This window comes from Hippopotamus amphibius, chromosome 4, assembly GCF_030028045.1.
Source record: "Hippopotamus amphibius kiboko isolate mHipAmp2 chromosome 4, mHipAmp2.hap2, whole genome shotgun sequence".
Classification (NCBI taxonomy): domain Eukaryota; kingdom Metazoa; phylum Chordata; class Mammalia; order Artiodactyla; family Hippopotamidae; genus Hippopotamus; species Hippopotamus amphibius.
In genome coordinates, this window is record NC_080189.1 from 63,176,660 (window position 1) to 63,195,559 (window position 18,900).

Consider the following 18,900-nt stretch of genomic DNA (forward strand, 5'->3'; position numbering starts at 1 on the left):
CATTTCCTATCTTGCCCTATTTTATTCTGCCACTTGTGAATATGATTGAATAATGACATTTGCTTTTTACAACATTTATATCTAGTTTTAAATGGCTTTGAGAGTAATGGATTCTAGATTTACCTAATAAATGTTAAACTTTACAATTAAAAAACTGAATCGTGTGTATGTATGTGTGTGTGTACACACAAAAAACCCATATTGATGTGTGTGTGTACTTACACGCACACACATATATACATATTCATTTTGGCTTGATGGTTCAGTGTTTATTTAAAAAGTCATAACTCTTAATAATAATATATCAATGTATTCCTGGCACAACATTTCTTTAGGTGCTTATAACATTTCGTATAATGTGACACTGTTATTCCTTTGCATTTCTCGTTGAAATGCATTTGCCCTTTCTCTAAACAGAGTATTTATGTAGTATAGTCAATGTGAAAAAGGGATCTTTCTTTGTACATATTATATGTAAAGCGGACATGAACTCAGCTTTTGATTAAAACATAGTTGTGTGGCCTTCTAGCTTAGCTTTAATTGAGTTTAAAATTCCTTTCTGTACCTGTACTGAAGATCACAAACCAATATTAATAAAGTAGGCTTAGAGCAGTGCAGCACCCGAGCAATAGGTTTTTGACAAAAGTTATTTACCTAACTAGAGTTTCATTTCAAAGTTAACATGTTTCTGTGCTACTTGAATAAAGCACTCATCTGAAAACTCTGTTAGACACTTTAACCCAATTTAATTTATTCCCTGAAAGTTTAATCCCCTGCTGAAAAGAGTAGTTACAGATTTTCCAGAGTCACAATCCACTGAAGTGAAAAATGTTTAATGACATCATAGGTACTAAGCTTCAAGAGTTTAGTTAAAAATCTTCAAAATGTAAAACAGGGGGCAAGAGTTAATAGGATATTTTATATGGTTATATTTCAGTCCTATTCCAAATCTTTCTTAAGTCCCTTGCATCTCTACCATTAAAGCTTTACGAAATGAGTTACTTAGACATATCTAGGGAATAGAGAAAGAAAAAAAAACACTTAAGTTTTAAACCATAAAATCAAATCTCTTCTGAGCTTTGACATTTAGTTAGTTCATTCAGTCATTTTACATTTTACAAAACCCTCTTTGTAATCACATCAACCAAACAAAGCAAATATTAGGCGCCTACCATCCATAGTGTTCTATGCAACTATACAAGAAAACAGCCCAAAGTGCACAACACGGAATGCTTTGGCACCCACATAACAAACCCAGACTTGGTTTTATACAGTTAAATTGTGCAACAGAAGTTTATTTATTGGTTATTAAAATATTTTTGGTCTGACTGCCAGAGAGTGAGAATAAAAACAAGGGAGGAGAGAAAATAAATCTGAATTGACTTTGTTTTTGGCACAGTGGAAAGCATTTTGCTCCTCTTTATAGTTTCCTAAAAATCTAATTATTCATTTGGCAGTTGTACCTCTATAGCGCAACTGGATAGTTGGTTTAAAATATGCAAAGCACAGATTTCAGATTTAATAGGAGATAATGACCGCTTTATAGCCTGTCAGGTCAGGGCCTATTTGGCCTAGTTACAGAGATATTGCTTCATGGTTCAGTGCTTGAGAGCTGATGATGGCTCCAGGCCAACAAAGGTGTCGTTGACATAATAGAAAGTAAGGGTTTCTCTGGAACTCTAATGGGATGCTCTGTAAAGAATACATCAAAAATGTCATGGCTTAGATAGTATAACTCTGATGGGGGCATTGGATCATATTTCTGTATACTGTATCATTAAAAAGAAAGAAAGAAAAAAAGTAAGAAAGAAAGAAAGAAGGAAAGAAAGAGGAAGAAAGAGAAAGAAAGGAAAAGAAAATTTAAAAAATCTGTAGTTTAAATCAAGTTTCTTTGTAAAGTCATAATTTCACATTCTAAAACTAGGATCATTAGTGAAAATCATATTGAGCTTGGAGTGTTACCACTTCAAAAGGATAACAGTGCGCTGGTTGCCAGAATGACTTGGAACGTCACCATTTAGGCAATTCCCATGGACAAGGGCATCTGCCTTAAGAGCTGGGATGTGAGCATGTGGCCTGGCTCCAGAGTCCCTGCTTTTACCATTATGCCAAGATACCTAAAATGTGCAATTTTTTATACATGAATTTAAGTCATGGAAATTGAACTCTTTTATACAAAATAACTACACGGATCAATTTAACCACCTTGGTGAGTTTAAAAAAAAACCAAATTAGAGCAAGTATTATTAACATCTATCATTTATTGAGAAGAAACATTCACATACATTGTTTCTAATTCTCAAAATATTGCTGGGGCAAGGTATTCATATCAATTTATAATGAGAAAATTGAGGTTTAAGAGATTATGGCTTTGAAATTAACTGCTATGTGTCCATGAAGCGCCTGTTGTATACATAGTTAAGTGTCTGTAAACCTGAGCACCTGGTATGTAATGAACAGTGATATGCTAGTCAGCTCTTTTGGAAAAATGATGGTTCAAATTACACTTGAAGTTCTACATCCAGGGTGTAAGCATGAGGATACCCCTACTTGATCAAGGTCAATTGGCTCATGCCCATTAAAGGAACTGAGTCACCATGCATACTCTTGTTAAATAGCAATAGATAGTACTGTTGGTAACAGCAGAACAGTCGGGAGATTTTGACACGGAACCTGAACGTTTCTTCTTGGATGTGTGATTCGAAGGAAGTCTCTTTGCCATTGGGTCTTAGTTTCCCCCAATCTATCATTGGATTATTTGTATCAACATCCCAGGAAGGTTGTCAGAGTTCAGTCTACTCACATAACATACTAATTTTTGATGGGAAAATAAACACTATACAAATATTACTTTAAAAATCCTTCTGACTTAAACAAAAGAATGTCAGCCTCAGATTGATTAGTTAATCCAGGAAACAGGCTTTTTTAAAAAAAAATTAGCTTCATTTAAACAAAATGTCAAATGAAAGAGCCATAAAATGACAAAATTAAATGAGTTTATTATCAGAAGTAGTAAAACAATTATACATAATGCAAATTAATTATCTGTAAAATTATATTAAATAGTCTAAATGACTTACAAGGCTGATTTAGCATAGTACAATAATATTCTCTCTACAACTACTCAAAGCATTGCTTCCTTCACTGTCAAATCCAGGAACACTCTTTTCCCATTATCATCTTTGTCAGTCGAAAGCGCTAGAACTTTATTATAAAGTGATTTGCAGCACAGAAACCCAAACCAAGGAATATTTTACAAATTAAGCAGCCTATAATCTTTACATTTTAAAAAAATGTAAAGGACAAGAAACAGAAAGAAAGGCTACTGAAGGGTCATAACAACTAGATGCAATGCATGACACTGGATTGGACCAGAAAAATTAGTAAGTGTAAAGGGTATTGTTGGGACAATTTGATATTGACTACAGATTAAATTATAGTAAAGTATCAAGGTTAACTTTATTTTGATAGCTGTATTATGCTTATATGAGAAAAGGTAATATTTCTTAGGAATTTAGAACTTCTTTAAGAGTAACTGGGCATGGTGTCTCTAATATACTCTGAAAATGGCTTAGACACACACGTGTGTGTGTGTGTATAAACATATATATATATACATGTATATATGAGTGAAAGAGAGAGCAATAAAACAGCATGTGATCAAATGGAATTAATTGGTGAATCTGGGTAAAGAGTGTATGTAAGTTTCTTGCAACTTTCTGTAAGTTGGAAATTATATCAAAATTTTAAAATTACAAAAATATATAAACATAAATACTATTTTCTGTGCAGATTCCAATTAAGGTGGATCATGTTTGCAGTCTATCTAAGAATTAGGATTACTTAGTGAAAGATGATTGCACTTATAAATACATTTCTTGACTGTTTAAAACCAGCCTCCACTTTGAGAAAAAAAACATATATCTCACACCTTTCTTTAACATTATATCAAACTATGAAATAAATATTTTGACCTGAAGCAAAACAATGATACACTTGGAATACGTTTTTTAATACAGTACACATTCTAACACCCCCACTGCCAATTCTGTCATGATCCTCAGTATATATTACAGCTCATGTTACCCTGACTTGGCTTTAGTAATCTCTACTGAGAATCACTGACTTTTAAGGCTCATTGCAGGAGGGCAGCTCCAAAATAGTAGGACCTTTATTAGAGAGTATAAAGTACTGATGTAGGTTATCTAGAATAGCGGACATAGACAGATTTAGAGTGAGTACAATGACTTCACTGAGGTTAATTTTTGAAAATTTAAAAAATCATAGTTACTTAATTGCTTGCTAATGGACTTATAGAAGAGAGAATCTGACAAACTTTTGCTTTAACTTTGCTTTTTTTAAAAAATAAGTGTTCTGAAAATAGGAGCTAACAAGTTTTTTGGAAACAAATATAAAGCACTTTCTCTTTTAGAGACTAAAGAATAATTCCCTCTTGCTTAACTGAAAACCTGTGATGATGGTTTCCTCATTTTGATTCTCTCTCCACTCAGAAGAGTCTCTATTCAGACTTAAGTCTCAGAAGGTCTGAGCATAAGTTTGTGTACATAGTCAATCCAGGAGACCCCAAGCTGTAATTGAGATGCACTGGGTTAGTACCTCTTTGTTTTAGGATTAGCAAATGATGGCAAACTTCCATAGTATCCACTTCTTCCACAAAATTAAGAGCAAAGATAAGCCAGTTCCTTATTTTGAATTTGACACCCTGATTTCCAGCTTCAGTAAACTCTGGAGGAGACATAAGGTACCAGCTCTTATGGAAACTTTGGAATTCAAGAAGAGTGGGCTGAATACTAGGAAAATTTCACTATAATTTTAATTCTGCCCCTAATCACTTTGGAAACTTTAGGTGAGTTACTTCAGCTCTATGGGACTCAGCTTCTTAAGTCATGAAATAAATTTCAAGGTCCCTTTCAGCTTCAAATGTTTTGTGATTCTAACTCTCAACAGTCATGGATTTTCGTGAAGTAGACAAAAAGCAGAAATATCACAGTCGTACTGTATTTATACTCTGTCAATTTTAGAGTAAAGCCAAACATGCCTTTAAGACTCATATTTTTAAATAACAATTTAATTTGTACTGTTAATGGACATTTTTGTAGCTCAATTTGAGCCTTTGCAAACACATCCATAAAACTGGTTGTATTGCTTCACATTTATAAAACCCCACTGCATTTTCCAAGCAAGTGGGCATTTATGCAAAGAAATAATGTAACACATGCCTAACTGCCTGTTTCAAAGCAATTATTATTTGTCAATACAAGTGTCCACTTGAATAGTGCAGAGACAATGCCCCCAGAAAGTTTGGCAGACTCTTGTTGAAAGAACCTCTGCTCTTAGAATCCTATCAACATTTTCTTTCATTTCTGTCTTAACATCAAATTTCTGGAAATTCAAGAGAGAAAATCCAGAAGATGGCACTAATTTTCCTGCCACCCAAGAGACCACACTCATTGTTTCATTGAGCTTCTCTGATATTTGTAAAACCTCCAAAATACAGTTATGTTCGTATAGGCATTTTTGCTCTTATTCACTTTTGTTTTGATTTAATAATACTCACATTTACTTGGAGATTTTTGATGTAACATTCCTGTCTGGTTATAATGACCTGTAGCATCCACTCACTTGTATTTTCTTAGAAAAATATCACTGTTTTTTTCTCTTGCATCGCTGTGGATGTTTACAGAATTACACAAATCCTCCAGGAAGGCTTACAATATAAACACATTTATCTATGCCAAAAAATGAGCTGTTTATCTGCTTATGGGGCAAGCTCATCTGTGAAGGAACAGCATTATGCATAGATAGGCAATCCATTCAAACACGCATTTATTCGTTCCGCTGATATTTGTAGAGCACCTACTTGGAACCTGGCATTTTATAAAGTGTAGTAATAGTGACTAAGGTATTAAATGACCATTCCCACACCCATGGAGATGACAGTTCAGAGAAAGAAGATAGATAGATAGATAGGGAATATAGGTATAGATGTAAATAATAGTGTTACTTTTATGAACAAGTAGTACAAGGTGCCCTGAGAGAATCAGCCATTCCTGTAGAAATGAAGTTTAGGTTGGGCTAGAGGATAAGTAGGAGTTAGCTAAGCAAATGGGAGTGGGTAGAAAGGATTCCAGGATGGAGAAGCAGCCCTTCAGAAGGTCCTGAAGTTGGAAGAAAGAGAACACACAAAAAGTCTAACGTGATCTGAACTCTGAGGCCAAAGGGAAGAGTAGCCAAAATGCAGCTGGAGACGTAGAAATATGTTGCATTGACCTAGACTCTTTTCCAAATAAATAAATACAAATACCTAAACCCTGAACATACCCTCTACGAGGAATCAAAGGCTCACACAGCTTCTTTAGTTGGTGATGGCTTCTGTAGTAGTTTCTTGAGTAACAGTGGCTCCTTTCCAGTCTCTGCAGCTCATAGAAGAGGTAGCTTCCAGGGGCTGCATCAATCAGCAGGTACCACAAATATTCCTAGTCCATCTTCTTTTTTCAAAGAGCTCTGGGGCCCTTAGTGACACAGTTCTGTCTGACTTCAGCACCAGGAATAGAGACAGCTGTCAGATGTCCTAGCTGTGCCCTCTAGTGGCAGTTGGAGTGTTACCCAGCTCTCTTGAAAAGGGTAAACTCCCTCTCAGAGTTTGGAAAGTGAGTATGGGGACATACAGGGGTGGGGGGAATTCTACTCTAACAGCCTGTCTTTCTTTCAATTCTCCTATGATTCCTTCTATCCACAGTGTTCGCAGCAGTTCACGCTAATGCTGTGATAAGTCATTTTAGAGTACTTTAAAGGTCAAGGGGCTCTCAGAGCTCTGCTTGCACACACACTTTCATCCAACCTTTCTATTGTGACTTCTCTTACAGCATCCTCAGTCTCTTTGGGCTCTGTTTGCTCTATTCTCTCCATGACCCATCTTGGCTCCTCCTATAACATAATCTGGGTGAATATCCTTATCGATTTAGTGAAACTGTCCACTTAATTCCCTTGGTAACAAAAAGAGCCAAGTTCTTTTCTTTTTGGAATTTAGGCATACCACTCAGTTTTACATCTGATTAACTTAAAGCCACAACACCTAAATCTAGAGGCCATCTTTTTCCTTGAGAAAGATCTCCTTTTATGAGATCTCTCTGCCTCAGCATCCTTTTCCCTCAGAACTTAACTCTTTGGTATGAGATTCCACATTCAGTGCTTTAAGAAACTAGGAATAGGGGAAAGGGATAGGGCCAAGACCAAAGTGAAATGTAGCCAAGACTCATGGTGCATCCAAAACTGGCAGTAATTGGGTAAGAGATCTATGTTTCCCGGATGCTAAGAATCTTACATGGCAGAAACAAATATCAAAGAATGAATGCTAATCTTCTTATCAGAGGGACTTTTGAAAAGAATGGGTTGGTTTAAGAGCTTTCAAGGGGATTGTTTTCTCATGGACATAGTGGCCTTTGAAGTTCCTTCAGTGCATGAGTTGCATCTTCCCTGAGCTATGCCTAAGAGCCGTTGTGGGGCCTGGTGCTCTAGGCTGGATATGCTTTACCACCTCTTGTTCTGGCCAAGGTATGATCCAGAGATCTATATTTATTCAATGTCAAAAGGTTTTATGTAACTCAAACTCCAGCATCACTATCCTTTGATAAAAGGGTGAAGGGTCAACTCTCTGTAAGTTTTGTCCTTTCACAGGACATTGGATTTGTTCCACTTCAGGGAGTTGGAGATTGCCAGTTTATAGGACTTTTACAGGAGTGTGAAGGGACTCTATTTCCAGAATCCGCACCCCCCCCTTTTGTATTTCTGGGTTGACTGTCTGCCTTGTTGTCCACTCTGTACCTGAGAACTCTGAGCAGTGTCCACACATTCTAGGCTGATAAGAAAGAAGTCCTAGAAGAATTTTTGAATGAATCCAGGACCTAAATGGTACAGGGATGACATTCCACTGCAACTAGTTTCTATCACTTTCTTTATGTAATAACTTCTTCCTCTGTCTACTGGAAGGTTTTCAGATCAACCTCTGGATAATCAAAGGGTGTTAAGTAGCCATATTGTCTCAAAAATATCAGTTATTATTTCCTCATTAATTTGAGCTTATATTAGATAAAGTGAACTATTATTACTACTCAGTATGTTCTCTTATACTCTCGCTGTGTATGAGAACCTATGTATGTAGAGGTTGCTTGAAATAGAATTGGAAGGTGAGTCAGTTCTTCCTCATTTAGTCCATTCTAGATAGGTGTGTACTTTGTTTGACTTTAAGAAGCTATAAACTTCCGAAAGCCTCCATGCAACATGCCTTATTATGGACAATCACTCATATTGGGCTCCAATTCAGGCAGAAAGACCCTCGATCTAACTCAGCTATTCCTACATATGCAGTATTTGTCTTCTCCTTAAAGACGGCTAGATTTACTGACAAATTAAAATCTCTATATGAATAATGAAAAAATAATGATGAAGTGGCTTTGTTTCAGGAAAGAAATCATTTTTCAATATGCTGTTTTAAATGTTTTGTTTATTATTATAACCAAGTACCCAGGAGTCCTCACATGAGATATTCCTTATACATTTTTAATGGAAGTAATGTAAAATACTGAAAAAAGAGGCAACTTTTGCAATGCAAACCTGAGTAAGGTAATCTGTAATTATGTTTTGAGAGAATGGGTTAAGGGGGGCTATGTAGAATATAATTTTTAATTTCTCATCAATGTTAGTGTGTCTATATGTCAAAACATGTGTATATCCACATGTTTATAAAGTGAGCATGAAGGAAGAAACAATATTTTTGTAACATGAAAAATTCTATTTCTCAGTAGCAGAAACAATAGTTCATGGCTCTTCACAAGGCTTGCTTTTTCTCATGAAATTAAAAAACCAAAAATATTTTCAAGATAATTTTCATGAGAGGACCTACAGGAGGAAGAATCAAAGGGAAAACTAATTGTATAGTTACGCAAACTTGCCAGGTGCTCAGTTACCTATCACTCAGAACCACTCTCCAATACAATAATGTAGGGAATTGGTGGTGCCCCATGTTAGGAGTGAAATATCCTGCATGGGATCATGAGAACTCATGGAGTAACACACCTAAAATTTTTAGCCGTCTCTTCAAACTGATAGAAACATACCATGTTTCTAATTTTTAAGAATGATGTGGAATGTCCAAGCTGATCAGATGTCTTTTTTTAAAGTTATGTTAAAGATAAATTATTGCCTACATTTGCCAGTGCAGAATTGTAATATAATATACATAATAAGGGTGGTCTCCCACCACCACCTGCTGCTAAAGAGGACCACAAAATTGTTACAATTATGCTAATTTCCATTTCAGTTTGTTTGGACCATTTGAACAGATGTAATGTCTCCAGTCAGAAGACGGGGTTAGAATAGCAGTGTGCATTCTGAAAGCCTTGTTTTCCTTTTCTTCGGGGTTTCTTAACCTAGCTAAGCCCTATAGCTCTCAAGTGTTGAACTCATACTATTTTCCATATTTTTATTTGTGCCACATATAAAATCTTTTATTTTATCTTCATGAAAACCCAGTGAGTGAGTTATCATCTCTCTTTTCTAGTTGGTCAAAACTATGGCTCTAAGGGGTCACTGGTGATAAAGTAGCAGATTTTGGATTTAGCCCTGTGATCTCTGACTGCAAAGCCTATTTTCTTAGTTTCTACACAATGCAGCCTCCAGCAACTGCTAGGTTAAGGTAGAGGTATGGAGTTCCTTTTCTGGTTTTCCATTGTTAATGCTGCACTGCTGCTCCTGGAGCACTGCTTTATAGCAGAAGGAAATGATGTATTTTTGATATATTAAAATACTAACCTATTTCCTCTGGCTTATCACATATAATACAGGCACTCCAAATATTGTCAATGAAATGTAGGCTCTAAACTTGTAAGAGAGAAACCTCTGTGGGCCACGTGTCCCACCAAAATCTTGGTTGTGGCTAAAGAATCAATGAACCTTCCCTATTGAAATAGATGTAAGTAAGAATATAAAACATATATGTGATTTATTGAGTGCTTACTCTAAGCTAGGTACTCCTTCCCCCAAATTTCAAAATGGCATAATGCAGAAAGAACATTCCTCTTGGGGGAACTCTATGAAAAAGAGCCTAACATGTCTATAAATATCTGCATACTTTTCCCTAAACTAGTTAAGAAAAGGTCTGGAGAAAGCATGAGCATGTGTAGCCCACCTTGTGAGATTTCACAATACCTGAAAGAGAAAAAAATCCTAAACTTTTTGGAGAGAGAGAAAAAATAGAACAAAATGAATTAAAAGATGAATGGCTATTCTGCTCAGAGTAAGCCTATGGCCAGTAAAGACATTTTTAGGCATGGGCAACTCAGATAGTTTATCCCTTTTGAACTCTTTTGAAAAGAATCATACAAATCTATGCTACCATAGAAATGAAAATCCAGCTCAAAAGAGGAGGAAATAAGTTATCTGAAGTAACAGTGAACAGAAAAACCAATGGAATCAAGGCTAAAAAAATAAGTCTAGGTAACCTGGCTGTGAAACAATGTAATAAATAAGGATCTATCACAAAAGGTACCCCCAAAATACAAGTATGATACATTCATATTCTAAAATTCTGTTTCCCATTTAATAAAGATAATATACCTGGATGTACTAAGAGGTATGCATCTGTAAGATATTTTGTTGATTGGAAAAATGCAAATCATAAAATATGACACTATTAATGTAAAATAGTTACACATGAAAAAATAGTGAAAATATTTAGGAACAATATACATCAAAAATTTGAGGTTTTATCTTTGGAGAGAGAGGTGAGATTGTAAGGGAGCAGAGGTTGATGATGAAGATAGGCTTTTAATTTTTACTTCATAAATCCTATAACATTTAAATATTTTGATAATTATATATTAATGTAAAATTGCATGATTAAAATGAGTTTAAAAGTAAAGGAAATGCCCTGTGGAGTAACTAAGCAGTAGTTCTTTCACTTCCCAGCAGTAATCTTAACAAGTTCTTTTTTCAGCCTGTAAGCTGAAAATAACAATACTGACCTTAAAGTCTGTGTGTAAGTTAATGAGTGAATGTGTGTGTATATGGTTTAAATGAAATCAATGCCATATGTAAAATGCTAATTACAATGTCTGGGATATAGTATGCCCTTAACCAATAGCAGTTAATAGTATGCAGCGTATATTCAACATAGCAAATCATAAAACTGCCAAAATGAAGTTGTAATCACAGAGCAAGGCCATTTTGTTGATTAGTTATTCACTGATGAGAGATATTGCTTAAGTATCAGGTTATCTAAAATTTTTGTTTGGCTTAAATATTCATATAGTTGATTAAATAAATATGTGATTTTCAAAGTAATCTTGAGATAATTTATATTGAACAGTAATAGATCAACAGTAAATGTGAGGGTTGGTAGAAATTAAAAGGCATCTTATTGCTCTTTTATAAAAAAAGATACACAAACATCTGGAGGCACCTCTAGTTGGAGATGTACATGTAAAAGAGCAAAATGTTTATATAAAATCTCATAAGGCCAGGAGCATAGTTGAGGTAGTAGTGAAGTTTTTTTTCCAAAAGTGATGTCTTTCAACACCATTTTATTTTTATTTTTTAATTTATTTTTTTTTTAAAGCAGAGGTTAACAGATAGTATTATAGGACACAATTTTGTAAAACTTGAGTTAATATTTAGGTAAAGCCAAATTTCTGCAAAGATACAAGTAATGAAACACTTTTTAAAAATAATTAATTAATTAACTAATTTATTGGCTGCATTGGGTCTTCGTTGCTGCACATGGGCTTTCTCTAGTTGCAGTAGGCAGGGGCTTCTTTTCCTTGTGGTGCACGGGTTTCTCATTGTGGTGGCTTCTCTTGTTGCAGAGCACGGGCTCTAGGCGCATGGGCTTCAGTAGTTGTGGCACACGTGCTCGATAGTTGTGGTTCACGGGCTTTAGAGTACAGGCTCCATATTTGTGGCACACGGTCTTAGTTGTTCCGAGGCATGTGGGATCTTCCTGGACCAGGGTTCGAACCTGTGTCCCTTGCATTGGCAGGCGGATTCCTAACCACTGCGCTACCTAGGAAGTCCCTCAACACTATTTTAAAAGACAATATATTGACATTATGATTGTAAGCCTGTAATGAAAACATGTTAGAGAAAGTAATGTGAAAGCATGGCCCTGAGATATGTAAAGGAGGAGCTAGATCAAGGTGTTGTAACTCTTTATATGCTTACACTCCCACTAGTCAATAGTAGTCTTTTCTTCATAGCTGCCCACACAGGTCCTGCCCTAGACATGCTCCCTTCATGTTAGATCCAAGCTGTCTTTGTTTGTGGTTGAAGAAAATGACGCTTCTGTTTGCACCTATTTTTGAATGTTCTCAAAAGAAACATATGGTTTAAAATGCATATCCCTAATCATGTTGAGTCTTTATGATTCTCATTGTTTCTAAAACAATTAGACAAAGCATATAATCTGTGGAAATGGTATCATTGGACTAGTGGGTCAACTCCTTTGGAGTGGGCATTGGCCCCTTTTGACTAGGAAAATTATATTCGGTTAAGAACTATCTTTGTGTTTTCACTGTTATAGGAAAAATTATTCTTTGTAGAAAAAAAGTTCATGATGCTTTGTCTTTTTGGAATTGAGTTAATTCGAAATTGTCAGATTTTTCTTTTGGCCTCATTTTATGCCATAGTCTTCTCCACTTCTGTTTTCATTCTGATATACTGACATGAAAAGATCTTTAGGTGACTTTAAAAGGAAAATCTTTTATTATATTTGTAAAATCAATGGTAGAGGGTGTTCAGAGTATAAGCTTTTTTTTTTTTAATGATATTGTTTATTCAGTAAGGCTCAAAGTCTGTTTCAATTTTATGTGTACATTTATGGGTTTCAAAAATGAAAATTCTTAAGGTGTAAACAATATAATAGAGTGAGAAAGCCAAGGATTCCTGATTGCATCTGGGAGTAGATATATTAAGCTAGTTGCTCTTCTTTCTCATCTTACATCCTCTCTTTACCACTACTGAAACTTGCTTCAATAAGGTCCTTAGTAGTAAATTCAAAGGTCAGGAGGCTTCTTTTCAAGTGTTTATACTTTTTTTTAACTTGTTACTTTTGTATTCCTTACAGATGCAAGCAAACCCATTAATTTTCAACTTTTTCATGTTTCTGCTTAGCCAATAAATCATCAAGTTGAGTTAATCCTACCACTAAAATATCTTTTATATCCATTTTTCCTTCTCTTTTTCTCTGCCATTGCCTTGGTTCAGGCTCATTTACTTTCTCAAATGAAGTATTGCATTTTGTTATTTAACTAATTATTCCCTCAAGGTCTCTTCTTACAGATCCACCTTTCAATGTCCAATCATTGATTCTTCTAGAGCCAGGAAGGCCTACTTAAAAGCAAAACATGACACATTTAGGGATTCCCCATTATCTATAAGAATAATTTTAAATGCTTTCACAAATTGACCCTATAATCTTCACAATTTGACCCTAGCCTACCTCTTCAGGTTCTACCCATCTCTTGCAACTTCTTCTTCTGTTTATACTCCCTGTCAATTCTCCCTAAAGTTCAGAAATAAGGAACAATTTTCCATTGTTACATTTGACATGTTTCTTCTTAGCTTTTTACTTTTACATAGTATGTAACTTATACTTAGAAGAACTTCTCTGGCCTATTCACTATCTGTTGAAGTCCTAAACCTCTGTTTTATCTCTCTGATCTGAGAATCATCTCCTCTGCTATGTCTTCTCTACCCTTTAACTTTGACTATGACTCCAAGAATATTGTACAAAGTGTTGGTTACATCACACTGCTACTTGCTTAACTGATTTCACTATTATGTTTTGAACATCTTGAGGGCAAGAACCATGTCTCATTTACCTTTGTATTGCTATTATTTTACTCAATATTAGCAGAATCTCACTATATAGTTATTGAATTAATAAGCCCAAATGAATCAGTGTTGTGTATACTGAACAGATATGGGGACTTTCCTAAGGATCCTTCCTGATTTTTCATGACTTATATTCTCTTTAAGACATTGCCCTGAAAGGGAAAGGAAGAGAGAAAAAGAATATTCAAGGCAGGGCTGATGACCACAACCTGCTGTGATTCTGTACCCAAACTGAGATGTTCCAGAGAGGTTTCTTGACTGTCTGCGCCACTGGAAGCCGTTCACATCACACCACTGAAGGCTAATAAATTCACTGCATTTGATAGTCAAACAGTTTAATAGCTAAACTTATGCTCATGTCTTAGTAACCTGAGTTTTACTATCTACTCAACTTGTCATGTTTTTAGGTTGTCACAACAGCACTTTCAAAAGGAAATATATTTTTAAATTTTTTGCTTTAGATTTTTGGTTATTTAAAAGGGAGGCTTTCTTATAAAGATATCCTTTGACCTCAAATCCTATTGTAAGTTATTCATTTACATAAAATATCACCCAGTGGAATTCAGAGGTAAAATGTTAGAGGATGATAATAGTTAAAAATACTAATGTTGAACACTCATCGTGTTCCGATACTGTCCTTTAGTGCTTTAAATGGAGCGTCCTATTTAATTCTCAAAACAGCCGTGTGAGGGAAACGGGTATCATTCTCCTGCTCTGTAGAAGAGAAAAACAGAAGTGTAAACAAGTTAAGCAACTTGCCCATACCATACAGCTGTGAAGGATCACAGCCTGGATTGGAATCCAGGGTGTCTGACTCCAGAGCTTACATTCATAATCACTACAGCTGTGAAGACTATAATTTAGAAGTAAATTTCTATTCTACCTGAAAATCAGAGGTTGCTCTACTATCAGAATCCTAGCATTCTGTTGAAGAGATTGGTTCTTTCTCCTTGAAATCTGCCACTACCTTTTTTTTTTTTAACTCCCTGTATGCTGCTGGTAAACGCAGCCTAAACCCCTTTTCATTTCTTCTTTGGGACAATTTCATTACTGCTTCATGAGCCAGTGCACCATGGATGCATCTCATTACAGCCGCTCTCCTTGATCAACTGTGTTGTTGCTGAGATACAAGTACCAAGCCGTTACCAAATATATGCTTGTATTTATTCTTTTTGCTACCCAAAGAATGGGAAACTTTCTATGTAATTCCAGAGACTAGGATATGTATTCATTTCTTTTATACTAAAAATAAATATAGAGGCTGCAATAAGAACAATGACTATAGAATTAGGGAGGTACAGATTTGGATGTTTGACCAATCATTTAGATTTCATTGAAACAAAATAAATACAGAGATAAAAACTCTAAAATCAAAAGATCTGTACTACTCTTATCAGTTAATATTTGTCTTCCTAGATCATATTTAAAATTCCTTAATGGAAAAAATTATGTCTTATTTAGTGTGTTTCTTGCTAATAATGGGTCATCAGAAACATGTTATTTTGTTTTGACCAGATAAAATATACTAGAGTCTCCTTGGAAAACTAACTTTTCTTATATGACTATGGATGAACTACCAAAAGTCTATAGAATATCAGTTGACATATTTCTGAGATCCATACAGTTTTACAGCTTATGGTAATTTCAAAGTAAAAAAGTAACATAATCATTTGTAAAATTTTATTTTAAAAGTGTTTGAATTTTGATGCTGAGAAATAATTACTTTGGTGTGATTTATGTTTGAATTTAATTCGCTTTATTCATGTTGGGCAGCCTTTTTCTCGTTAAAGTCAATGCTTTTATATAGTCTTTCTGTCATGTTTAGTGGTTTTTATCCACCTGCACCTTCTTCTCTCCCATCATTGTATACAATATAAGTAGTATTTTATCACAGTTTAATAAATATTGGCCAGAAGCTGAAGGTACTTTAATTCCCAGCCTCTGAGAAAGGGCTTGAAACTTTGTGTTGGGTGTTCTCAGTTACAGAGATGTAAACGCCATTTTTTCTGTTCTGTTTTCAGGTCACATGCGCCAATTTAACAAACGGTGGAAAGTCAGAACTTCTAAAATCAGGAAGCAGCAAATCCACACTAAAGCATATATGGACAGAAAGCAGCAAAGACTTGTCTATCAGCCGACTCCTGTCACAGACTTTTCGTGGCAAAGAAAATGATACAGATTTAGACCTGCGATATGACACCCCAGAACCTTATTCTGAGCAAGACCTCTGGGACTGGCTGAGGAACTCCACAGACCTTCAAGAGCCTCGGCCCAGGGCCAAGCGAAGGCCCATTGTTAAGACCGGCAAGTTTAAGAAAATGTTTGGATGGGGTGATTTTCATTCCAACATCAAAACAGTGAAGCTAAACCTGTTGATAACTGGGAAAATTGTAGATCATGGCAATGGGACATTTAGTGTTTATTTCAGGCATAATTCCACCGGTCAAGGGAATGTATCTGTCAGCTTGGTGCCCCCTACGAAAATAGTGGAATTCGACTTGGCACAACAAACCGTGATTGATGCCAAAGATTCCAAGTCCTTTAACTGTCGCATTGAATATGAAAAGGTTGACAAGGCTACCAAGAACACACTCTGCAACTATGACCCTTCAAAAACCTGTTACCAGGAGCAGACCCAAAGTCATGTGTCCTGGCTCTGCTCCAAGCCCTTTAAGGTGATCTGTATTTACATTTCCTTTTATAGTACAGATTATAAACTAGTACAGAAAGTGTGCCCTGACTACAACTACCACAGCGACACACCTTACTTCCCCTCTGGATGAGGATGAACGTGGGGGTGAGACTGAAGCCTGAGGAATTCAAGGTCACATGACAGGGCTGTTACCTCAAGAAGAAGGTCCCATCTGTTGCCTGGAATGTGTCTACACTGCTGCTCTCGTCAACTGGCTGCAAATACGCTCGTGGAAAACAATCTGATGTAATTTCTGCCCAGTCAGCTTCATCTCTCAGTATAGTTGTAAATCACCACAGATTCTAAAGCCACACTTGAAGACATGCTCTCACACATAGATGTACACAGACACACTCATACACATTTCAGCTGGCGTCTGTCATGATTCCTGTCGAGAGGGCTTTCGTTGTCTGACTCATAATGGTTCAGGATAAACGATCATCAAGCAAAAGGATTAACTAGACAGTGAATGGTTTTTAGCACTTGCTGCTATGGAAATCTCCTTTAAAGTCTTGAGTACATGCTAATCAATAATCCCCACTCATGCATTTCTACTGCTTGAAGTAGCTGTACTGGTAAATACTACTGTAGGAGTATATGCTTGTTAAAATGGAAAAAAAATGTGTCTTTAGAGCTCAGTATTCTTTATTTTATGAACACAACAAGTGTAGTAACTTTTTCCAGCATTCAGTAGGCACATTCAAGGTGATACAAGATGGCTCTTTTTTCTATGGAGGGAGCCTGTTCTCAGTAAAGATGAGCAAACATTTGGAATTTACATGTGGGCAGACACTGGATTACAGCTTTCATCACCAATCATTGGACTTTTGCAAAGTCGAGACCAGCTAAGGCTGCTTAAAACAAGTTCTGATCATTATATAAGAAGGGAAATGCCTGACAGACACCATGTAAGTTATAAGTGTCTGTCTTATCTTTACTACACATATTGTAACAAATTCAATATCCTAGTCTTCATTTGTATGAATGGTTTGTATTGTACATAGTTTAACCAAGTGTTATTTGAGCTGCTTATTAATATTAACTTGTACTTGTCTCTCTGCTTGTTATTGGTTAAAAAAGAAAAAAAAAAAGGATCTGAGGAATCCATTCTATCAATGTAGCTGTGAATCCCATTAAAAAGACAAACAATGTACAAAGCATTTACTCAGCTCAAGTATTGTTGAAAGCTATACATATACATTACAGTCTGTCTGTATTTAGATATTTTATTTCTGGACAAAATGAAATGTACATAAAAATAAAATGCTTAAAGTTGAGTTTCAATATGTACTTGTGTAAGATGGTGATTTAAATGGTTCTGACAAGAAGAATGTGCTGGAATACAGTCATGGTTTTGCATCTCATGTCTCTAAATTTGTACAGAACTATCTAAATTGCTATTAGCTGCCCAGTCAAAACAACTTAGGAGTTTCAGTCTCAAAACTGGGAAACAATTGTGGCATTTAGTATTACACACATTTTTGGTTTGCTGTCATGCTAGTTGTTCAAGAATACTAAAAATCAATGAACGTAAGGAGATAATTGAAGTCTCCTAAATTAATTATAACTAGTTTTTTTTTGTTTTTCCTGTACAACGTCTTTATTTAGCAGGATGCTGAGAAGGTAATTTTTTTTTCCTTAAAAGAAGGCCAAGATGTCTGAAGATTGTGGCTGACTTTCCCTGATTCTACCGTATTGACTCAACTGAGAAAATTACAGTAGCAGTAGAGGGCTTTGATGCTCAATTTATGTATAGCAAAAGGGATCACTTTATCTATACAGCATTATTTTTGGACATTAACCTTTATTTTTTAAAAATAATTACCATACACAATCCCAGCAAAATAAACAGAAGAAGAAATATGTAAGGTAATAACCCATATTTAAGGTCACGAACTGGGGATCGGGATATGAAAAGTCTCAAAGGTTAACCAAAGAAGTCAGATTAAGAATATTCACCCATTCTCATTTTCCCTTTATGCTGCATAGGGATAAGTAAGTTTTCATACAGAATATAATAGAAGTACTATAGGGAACCCAGTACCACAGAGTTTTAAAGTAAGAACTCAGTGACTGATTTGACTAAAGAGAGCCTTCAATTGCCAATCAAAGACACATCATTCTGTTAAATGTCCATCTCTCAGAATTCTCCAATATAGCTAGACAACCATTTATATCAATGTATTAATTAATTTGCTATGGAATTTAGAAGCTAATGTTAGACCAGACTTCTCTGGCACAATTGGCAATAAGAGCTTCACAAGTCTCAGCTGCAGAACATATTTTCCACAGATAAATCT

At 35.6% G+C, this 18,900-nt stretch overlaps 1 protein-coding gene across 1 annotated transcript in view; it reads left to right on the forward strand.

Annotated features, from left to right (window-relative positions):
* NXPH1 (neurexophilin 1) overlaps positions 1-17,884 on the forward strand; it is a 282,838-nt gene extending 264,954 nt beyond the window's left edge. Inside the window, exon 3 of the mRNA XM_057732810.1 lies at positions 15,930-17,884. Within this exon, the coding sequence (XP_057588793.1) occupies positions 15,930-16,691 (762 nt within the window). The 3' untranslated portion in view covers positions 16,692-17,884. The remainder of the gene's footprint in view (positions 1-15,929) is intronic.
* The last annotated feature ends 1,016 nt before the right edge of the window (positions 17,885-18,900 follow it).